A 9,957-nucleotide genomic window follows, 5' to 3' on the forward strand; every position below is an offset into this window, starting at 1 on the left:
GGGCGTCCTGGGTGAAGGCTGAGGCTGCCATCGCTTGTAAAAGTCAAGGAATTGGGGTTTTTTTAAGGTTACTTAGTAACGTCGGAGAGGCAGAGACTACTTAAGGTAGGAGTCTTGATCACTTGAATTCGTAAGTAAGGAACTTGAATTCAAAGTTTCTCTGCCCGGAGAAGCGCCTATCCATGGAAGCACAGGCGGCTGCTCGACGCCTGCTCTCGCCCCGAGTGGGGATTGACAAACCGGCTTAACAGACTTGGGCTTCAGTTTGGTTGTGTTTGGATGCTCCCAGCATCCTGGCAAGAGAAATCCTAGAAACCCGAGGCCCAGTAAAGGATCGAAGTAAAAGGATCAAAGGAGTTGGTTTGGGGCTGGTGATCAGTAGGAAAATTACACTCCAAAAATATGCTCCATGTTGTGTTGAGTTTGGAGTAGGAGCTGACTCCTAATACTTCAGTCAGGAAAGTCCTCTGACATGTTGAGTTCATGCTGGTTTAAAGGAGGTTTCTCTACCCTTTGAATCCTGGGCTGCATCAAAAGTAGCATAGGCAGCAGGTCAAGGAAGGTGGTTCTGCCTCTGTATTCTACTCTGGTGTGACCTCACCTTGAGTGCTGCATCCAGCTCTGGGGTCCCCAACATAAGAAGGATGTGAAACTGTTGGAGCAACTCCAGAGGAGGCCACAAAGTTGGTAAGAGGAATGAAGCACTTTCTCTGTGAAGACAAGCTGACAATATTGGGGCTGTTCAGCCTCAAGATGAGAAGGTTGTGTGGAGGCCTCATTGCAACCTTCCAGTATCTGAATGGGACCTACAGGGAAGGCACAGGGGGACTCTTCATCAGGAGCTGCAGTGCTAGGATAGGGAGTAATGGGTACAAGCTGAAAGAAGGGAAATTTAGGCTAGACATTAGGAAGAAATTCTTTACTGTGAGGGTGGTGAGGCACTGGAACAGGTTGCCCAGACGAGCTGTGGATGCCCCAGCCGTGGCAATGTTCAAAGCCAGGTTGGATAATGCTTTGAGCAAACTGGTCTAGTGGAAGGTGGCCATGGCCATGGCAGGGAGGTTGGGACTAAGTAATGTTTAAGATCCTTTCCAACCCCTAACATTGTGTGGTTTTATGATCTCAAGCCATTCTTTGAGGTGCTGCTCAGTCACAGGTGAGGGCAGTGTGGTTCCACAGGCTGCGCAGCCTCCTATGACAGCCCTGGACAGAAAAAAAGCAGCAGCCTAATTACTCTCCGTGGTGGTGGCTGCATGTTACTTGCTTGTGTGAGTAGCTGCAAAGCAGTAAACATTACAATGACTACACAGAAATTCTTCCCAGTGAGGCAAAATGACGTGAAATGCTGCTACAGCACATGATTGAGGGAGTGTTCTGGTAAGATTAGAGCTGTCAAAAAGTTGGTTTTATGTAGCTTAGAATAAATGTTTCCTCCTTGCATTTTGGAAATGGAAAGAGCTCTGCTGTCTCCTAAGTCTGTCCCTTCCAGCCAGTCTGAGAATCTGCATCTGGCTCAGCTATGAAGTAATGTCCCAGTAGAATTTCTTGGTCAGGTTGTTTTTTTCCCATCAAAGCTAGACTTTTCAATACCTTCATTCTCAGGTAGCTGCGTTTTTCAGATACATCTGCAATGTTCTTCTTTTCCCTAAAGAGCAAAGAACCTCAAACTGTAGGGCATTTGCTTGTTTTTCCATATGGTGGCCCTGCAGATTCCTCCCTTCCCCAAAGAATTGCAGTTTCCTGACTTTATTTGACTTCTGCAGTATGCTGAGCACAGTACATAAGGGTTATTTTAAATCCAGCCTGTTCAGGCTCATGTTGGTTTAGGATTTTGTCACTTTGTTTTCCATGCTCTTGAACCATAAAGCACCTCGGGGTCTTTTGCCACTGTAACACGCTGAAGGTTTATCACCCCCAAAGTTCTTTTGTTTATTCTGCAGATTTTCTTACTATGTGGTACGTTTAGATCTGCACCATAGACTCAGTGACATGCTTTCCCAAGATGACTCTCTTTTTTTCTGAAAATACATTTAGTTTTTCACGCACCTCCATACCCTTGACCCTGCAGTGTTCACAGTTCTCATCTGGCTTTGTGTCTGCTAATGTTCCCATAGATATCCAACAATAATATCCTTATTGCTGACATCACTGACTCATTGTTTCATTCCTTAGCACCGTTCTGTTTATTACAAAAACTTAAGTAAGTCATGTGAGGCAGGGTCAGCAGTGAGGGTTTCAGTGCAGCCACCTCCTCAGTTTGCACAGTGGGTGTGGTCTTAACAGCAGTGCTATTTTCCAGTGCAGTGGACTTGATTTGAGCAGGGACTGGGAGGGAGGATTGCTCTAAGATTACACCTTGGCTTCAAGGGGATGGTTTCTGACACCTCAGCCCTTTCTGTGCCCTGATCTTTGGGCTGAGGGTCTTTCTGTGCAGAGTGGAATTCCTCAGTCTGACAACTTTGGAGACAGAAAACCTCCTGTTGTTTAAAGGTGCCCTTTGTGAAGGAGGAGCAGGGCTTGTTTCAGATGAGAGGATGAATTCTTCCACTCTGCATGAATCATCCCTCTCTATTCAAAGTCAAAATGGCAGGGCCCACAGCAGGACTTTGGGATAATATTTAGAGTTTTGCTGTGCTATTCCCCTCCCTGTGTGATAGGGGTATGTGTTGGAGCTGTTACCGAGTTTGTCTCTCCAACCTGTCTTGATTTCCTCCTGCAGTGTTCTCAAACAGTGTAAAGATGTGGAACTCTCCTTCAGTGACGTGACAGGCAAGCCTGAAATCTTCAAAGGCACCAAGAAAGGAATGCTGTATCTCACCCCTTACAGGGTAAGTCTGATGCCAGCAGGGCTGCTTCTTTCTCAAGGGATCTTGTAAACTTTAAACCAGAAACCTAGTTGATGATAGAGGAAGGGATTTTTGTTGTGGAAGGAACCACTGACAGCCCTAGGTAGGAGAAGGAAACGTGGAAATGGGATAGTTCATACTTATGTCAGAATCCCATTTACCTACAAAGGCACATGCAGTCCTGGAAGTCACTGTCTAGAGAATATATTTCATATAATGTGTCGGTCAATAATACTTTCATTGCAAACTCTCATAGCTTATCCTTAAAAAGCAGAACAGTAAAGCTCTGTAAACATGCAGGTGTGTTTTAAGTGGTTTATTATTTTGGAATGTACGTGCTTCAAGTGAGTGAGCCATGTGCTGTCAAAGCTGTTGGGGATCCCCAGTATTAAAGCTGTGAAATAACTCAATGCATACTCATACTAGAGGTTAAGTTATCCTCTTTTTGGATGCTGATACAATGAGAACTCCACAATCACTCTCTTTATTGAATTCAAGTAATTCAGAAGCATCCCCTCCTGTCTTGCAGATGATCTTTGTGTCCAAGGGCAAGGATCCTATGCTGTCTTTCATGATGCCATTTTATTTGGTGAAAGGATGCTCGATTGAGCAGCCTGTTTTCTCTGCCAATTACATCAAAGGACAGATCCAAGCGGAGGCCGGAGGTATGTGCCTGTGCTTTGTAGATTGAACTCTTGCCAAGTATCACAAGGTGCTTTTTGCTGAACACCAGACAGGCAGCTTATGTGCACAGGAAAGGCAGAGTAGCTGGGGTGGTATAGCTGGTGTGTCCACACTGAGGTAACTCCATCTCCTGCACTTCACGCCACTGCTGCTGTGTTACTTTCTGCCCCCAGGCCAGGAGCTGACTTGTCCAGGATGACTTCTGTTTAATTCTTCTGTCTTGCTGGGTGTTGTCAAGTTCACTCAGTTTTTGAATGAGCTTGTTTTTCTCCTGTCTTTGACCTGGAAGGGTGGGTAAATGACCAAGTCACCATCAATGCTATTGATAGAATTAGAATAAGCAAGCACTTTTGGTTTTGAAAAGTCAGCAGCCACTTGGGTATGGTTTATATGGATCTGTGAGTCTGCTGTCCATCATTGATTTAGCTTTGATCCCAATTTGATTATGAAGCTGTGGTAAGACTTAAGAGTGGTGTTCATGACCAAACATGGAGGGGAATTGCAAAAGAGAAATCGGGATTGGAAACATGGCTTCTGGTTCAAATTTCTTCCCTCTTCAGCCCTGGAATTAGTTGATGTGCGTTTTTATGGCATCTGGAGGGTCTATGCTTTTTGCTTTCTGTTTGTAACAATGTTTTAAAGTGACTGGGTCCTCTGGGGATTGTGGATCAGCCGCAATCTTGGGCTGAAGTCATACTAACACAGTGGTTTTACAAAGGTGAATCTCCAAAGGAATGACTTTATCCATGATGGACTCTTTTGTTATATTTCTGTACTTTATTTCTGCTTTATCCCCAAGAGACTATCTCTCTTTATACTAATTTAATTGTTAGACAAGGAAGATAAATCTTATATTTAAATGACATGTATTTTTAACACCAAAATCCAAAGCACCTCCCCCCAAAAACCAGCAAAACCCAAAAAGTAGGCACAACATCGCCTACTTGATTGGTTTCTTTTAAAAATTGCTATTATACTTCAGCATTTAATAATCTCTCTCAGCTCCTGTGTGTCAGTGAGATTAAAGATGTTGCATTTGATTTAAATCCTAGCTTGAGTTGCAGATGCTGATCTGTAGTTCACTGAGGACATCAATAAAACTTCATCTGAGGGCTTTCAGTTAAAATCCTCAGTGAAACAAATGTTCAGTCTTTACACTGTTCATTATTAGGTTCCATTAAAGCTTTCAGGAAAGAGCAAAACAGGATTGTATCTAGAGTAGGCTGCTTCTATATGACTATAACTTCTAAAGTGTAAAAAAATAAATTCCTGATCCTCTTGAGATACTATTTTGGGGGATGTCTGATAGCAGTGCCATGACTCTTTCTCCCTGATAATAGGATGCAAAATAGTTTTGAAATAAAGAAGAAAAAAAATAATTGAAGTATAAACAATTTTGCTGTCTTGGCTGGTACTGAGGAGGCTAATAGTCTGCTTCCATTCTAATTCTTTCTTCTAGGTGGCTGGGAAGGTCAGGGGACATTTAAACTGACTTTCAACAGTGGAGGAGCCATTGAGTTTGGACAGCTGATGTTTAAAGCTGCTTCTAGTGGTAAGGGATTTTCAGATCCTGTGGTTCCCCCATGGTTGGCTGAGCTAGTAAGCAAGTGTGCTTGTTCTGAACTTCGTGGGAAGAGAGGTACCCTATGCCCTCTTCCACAGCAAAGTATTTATTCTCTTTCCAGGGGAACTTTTGGTTTCCCTTCCAATCCTTTTTCTTTATTTCATCTTAATGCTTTGTGCAGTCAGAATACTCTGGGGTTTGAGCTTCTGAGGTGAACCACCTTTTTCTACAGAACCTTATTTCTCCTGGAAAAAGGTTGAAATATGTGATGGTGAAAAATTGCTTTGCTTATCTACCCTCAGCTCAGTTCTATTGTAGTGTAGTAAGATGGGAGAAGTTAATGTGCACATTAGGAGAGGGGAAAAATAGGTTTTAAAAAATAATTTCTTTTTAAAATTTTCAAAGGGAGGAACAAGTACCTTTTTTTTCTGATAAAGTTTCCTTTTTAAAGAAATTTGCATTTTAAAATATATTTTTTTTCAGAAAGAAAGTTTAAAAAGAAAGGAAAAAACACTGTACTGTTACTTGCTTTAGAGTGGTCTTTTCTTCAAGCAGTGGGAGCTCTGTGGTGGGACTGGGACCTGCGAGGTTGTATTTTTGCAGCTGCTTTTCTTTAGCACCCTGTGACTAATGCTTTTCAAGCACAGAGCTATGCCAGGACTGTACAGTGAATCTAGATAAAGGGAAACAGTGCTGCATTAACAGGACTATTTTCATTCTGTTCTGTACATTTAGTTTTAAGAAAAGATGTCTGGCTTACTAAACATGTGTTCCTTAGCTTCCAGTGGCGTTCCTCTGCAGAACCCTGGCTATGGATACACCCCTGTTCCTGGAGGATATGCACCCCCCCCGCCTGCCCCCGGGGGCTATTCACCTGTGCCGGGAGGCTACGCTGCCCCTCCGCCACCGAACGGACCATATCCCTATGCACCACCTCCAATGAATGCCTATGGACCTGCTCCACAGCCCATGGGATACCCATACGCCCAGACTCCAGGTTTGGAAGTTGTGTAGTGATGACTGGCTCTGATATTAACTGTGAAGAAATGACAGTGGTACGATGAGGGTTACTGTTGTTTTGTCTCCAGCAAGGATCCTTGTCCTTGAAAACTCTGTCACATGCTGTTGATCACACCCATGTGTTGCTATAGTTCTAGCTACGTGAAAATGTGGTTTGCAAATTGTGCTTGGTAGAGAATTATTGCCTGCTGACATGACAGGCATTAGCAAATTATCAGATCCCTGCTGTCTGCATCCCTGCCAAGCCTGGGGAGCTTCCCTTACCACTGCTCTTGTCCACAGCTAATGTGCTGTCGGGCCTGTGAGCTCTCTCCCCTCTGTCCCATGATCCGTGGTCCAAAGCATCAGCCTGGTGTTGTCTTTTTCAGGTATTTACCCACCACTTCCAAACATGAACCCCATGTACATGCCACCTCCACCGCCCTACTCCGGGGCACCTTCTGCGGGACCCTCAGCCCCCTCAGCTCCCCCAGCCTGGGTGAGCCCAGGGATGCCAGGTAAATGGGACTGGGTGGTTGCCAGGGACTGGGTGGTTGCCAGGGTCTGGATGCAAAAGGGTGCCTGGGGACTTGGTTTAAGGGTGGCATGGGCACAGCATGGGGTGGAGAAGCTGTTGTTGCAAGAGCTCCACGTCTCCTGTAGGGAGCTGCTCAGCCCTGCACTGCACAGCTTGCCAGCTTTCCTGAGCTGCTCTGAATTCTAAGCTGGCTTGCTGCAGTTCCTGTCAGCTCCTTGGGCCTTTGTTGCCTCCTTGGAAGAGCACTGGCTGGGGAGAAGGCTCTGGGGCTGGGGCCATTGCCTCAGAATTTAAGGTGGCTTCTTTTCCTTCCTTTCCAGGAGGCAGTAAGGCCATGGAAGCTGCTTCCAGTGCATATTACAACCCTGCCAACCCACACAACGTGTACATGCCCATGGTGAGTACCATGCCTGGTCTTCATGTGCCTACTCCCTCCTCTGTCACTAGAGATGGTGCTTTGCATTCCTAGCAAAGTCTAGTGTACCTCCATGTTGAACATGCACAGAAAGTATGCATTTTTCTGGGAGGGAGGCATGGATGTTGATCCCATGAAGAAGGCTGGTTAAATTTTCAGTCAGGAAAGCAGGAAGGCCTTAAGATTGATGCAGTAACAGCCCTTTACTACCTGTCTTACTCCTAAAGGCATAACAGACTTGCATGGGCACAAAGGAAACACAGAGCTCTCTGCATTCATTGGGCCTGAAAATGAGGAGAGTTAAAGAACAGGCTGAGAGCATGTGGGTTTCTGTTTTGCTTTCTTTCTGGGCTGCATGGAGACAGGGACATCTCTTACTGTTCAGTCAGTGGCAGCCAGTAGGTTGTGTGTAGCCTCCATCTGGTACATGACAGTCTGGCTGTGCCCTTGACTGCCTTGCTTGGCTCTGGCAGGCTGGAGACTGATGGAATAGCAAAGCTGGCCCTCAGCCCAGGGTTTGCTGTCTGCTGGGTCAGAGCTATGAGCTTCAACAGGGACAAAGCCCTGGAAGGGAAGGGAGGATGGCTGTTAAAACAGATTAAATGGCCCATTTGCAGTAGACCATTTGTTACCTGGTTTTGAGGGGACTTTTCCTAGAAACGTTGTGGAGGCAGCATGTATCATGGAGCATAACTGATACTGGAGAGGAGTGGTGTGATGAAGTAACAGCTTAAACCATAGCACTTGGTTCTGTCTGTAGCTCACTGCAGGGCACTCATTTCTGGTGAGCCAAGCCTGGGAATGCCTGGAAAGAGCTGGTCATAAAACAAGCATGGTTGTTGACTCTACTGTATCTCCTTCCAGGATCAGCCGCCTCCTTATGCACCTCCTGAGGATAAGAAGAACAACTAACAGAAGGAAATTGCAGCCAGTCTCCCACATTCTCTCTCCCTGAAGACAATTTGGCTGTTAGTACCCCTCAAGTTAGCATATCTCTAGATCTCTGTTTCTCTACAATAGATATAGCGCTGGGCAGCTGAGCACCTGCCCTCCTTAAACATTTAAGTCAGTGGCAATACAAGGCAGGACAACAGCACTTTCCTACTTACTTGCTTTATCTCATGGGGTTGAAGGACTAACCTTTTGCCCTGCCATTGGCTTGAGGAGAGAGATGGACTTCTTATTAAACCGTATCACATGACTAATCTAGGACTAAAATGTGAAGGCTCTGGGATCTTGTTGGAGTAAAACAACTTGGAATGCCAAACTTTTGACTTCTGAAGCACTGTCCAGGAGGAAAGGTGTAGAGAGCCATGGGGTTCCCTGCATGGATCCTCGGGTGCCCTAGAAAGGTGTTAAACTTCCTTAAGTTCCAGCACAATTCAGTGTGAGATGGGACTTTGGAAATCTGGTATTGTGCTGGAAGTGTGTGGCTCCTGGACTAACAGTTGAGGGGTGATGACCTTGAGAAGTGCATTTTAAGAAATGCCGAAGCATTTGGCTACGAAAGAGGGAAGGGGATGGGCCCCAATCAGCCTGTCTTTGTAGCCATTGGATAGAGAAGCAAACAAAGGTGTGCCTCAGGGCAGTGAGCTCATAGACTGGCAGGCCTGAGGATCCGTCTTCCTTTCCCTGTCCGAGCAGGCCCCATCTCTGCGCAATGATCCTGTGTCAAGCAGCCGTTCTTCAAACATAATGGAGTCAAGTGCTGCACAGGAGGCTGCCTGTCTTGGAGCAAAATATGTTACATTAGGAAGATGACCTGGCACTAGCCTTTTCAGGAGACAAGTCCTGCAGCCCTGGCTCCCTCTTGCTGAGCAAACTTGCGCTGTGTGCTACCTCCCCGGGGAAAACTGGCCTTCATCTTTTCCGTCAGCTGCTGGAGCCAGGCCGTGTGTGCCCACATCTGAACAATGTGGGCAGTTTAATCCCAGTTGGTTGCTCACAGGTGCAGTGCCCTCGGCTGGGAACTGCTGTCTGGGTAGGAGTTACTGATGCTTGGTTCTCTTGCAGAGACTCTGTCTGCTCAGCCACAACCTATCCTTTTTCCTTAGGACATAGTGCCGTTAAACCTGCTCTGAAAAGAGTCTCTAGTCTGGTGGAGACCCTTGTGATCCTTTACATATAGGGTGATTGTACTTCTTCCTACAGCCTCCCTACCTTCACAAGAAGGGGGAAGGAGTGTTTTCCCTCTTACTTCCCTGTATGGCAGGGCTCTCCTGCAAGTCAGGTTTGCACAACTTAAAAGTATGAATTCCTAAAGCAGTTCCATGGGGGGAGGAAGTAAGTTTCCTATCTATAAATACTTTTTCTGAGTTAGAGATATTCTAACAACTCTGTATTTAAAAAAAAAAAATCAACCATGAATGTTTGTAACTTTTTGAATTGCACTTTAATACAGGAGTGTTGATACCTTTATCTGCCAGTTCACTGTTGTGTCTGTGTTGTGTTGACCTTAATTCTTGCATACTGCACAGAAGGCTGGAATGAACTACAACCACTGCTGCTGCTCCCTCGGGTCAGTTGTGGGTCTGTACTTCTCTCTCCCTGGTATGTGGCTAAGCTGGACCTGGAATCAAGTAACTGGTGGGAGTGAAGAAGGTGGGGCTTATCCTTGCTGCCTGGGAAGGGTGGAAGGCTGGCTGGTGCCTGTGGCTATGCCCAGGTATCCAGAACTGGCACATGTTCATGTCCCATCGCTGCATGTAGCAGGTGCCATGTTACCACACTGCTACTCACTACAGCCGCATTCACAGCATCTCTTCTATGTACATTACACCAGAGGGAAGGCCTTTAAAGTCTTTAAAAGAAACTCCTCACTATCAATTTTTCTTCCAGCAATGGAAAAATAATATATGATAGGGAAAATGGCATTTGGCTATGGACTGTAAAATCTGTTTCCTCTTGTGCC

The 9,957-nt window shown here is 45.6% G+C and overlaps 1 protein-coding gene across 1 annotated transcript; it reads left to right on the forward strand.

Annotated features, from left to right (window-relative positions):
- The first annotated feature begins 182 nt into the window (after positions 1–182).
- On the forward strand, positions 183–9,471 carry WBP2NL (WBP2 N-terminal like). Its single transcript, XM_017737742.1, has 8 exons — positions 183–224; positions 2,658–2,828; positions 3,376–3,511; positions 4,990–5,082; positions 5,873–6,091; positions 6,483–6,611; positions 6,952–7,028; positions 7,911–9,471. Exons 1-8 carry the CDS (start codon positions 183–185, stop codon positions 7,956–7,958), a joined length of 915 nt encoding a protein of 304 aa, XP_017593231.1. The 3' UTR covers positions 7,959–9,471.
- The last annotated feature ends 486 nt before the right edge of the window (positions 9,472–9,957 follow it).

This window comes from Corvus brachyrhynchos, unplaced genomic scaffold (assembly GCF_000691975.1).
Source record: "Corvus brachyrhynchos isolate BGI_N302 unplaced genomic scaffold, ASM69197v1 scaffold56, whole genome shotgun sequence".
In the NCBI taxonomy this organism is placed as follows: Eukaryota; Metazoa; Chordata; class Aves; order Passeriformes; family Corvidae; genus Corvus; species Corvus brachyrhynchos.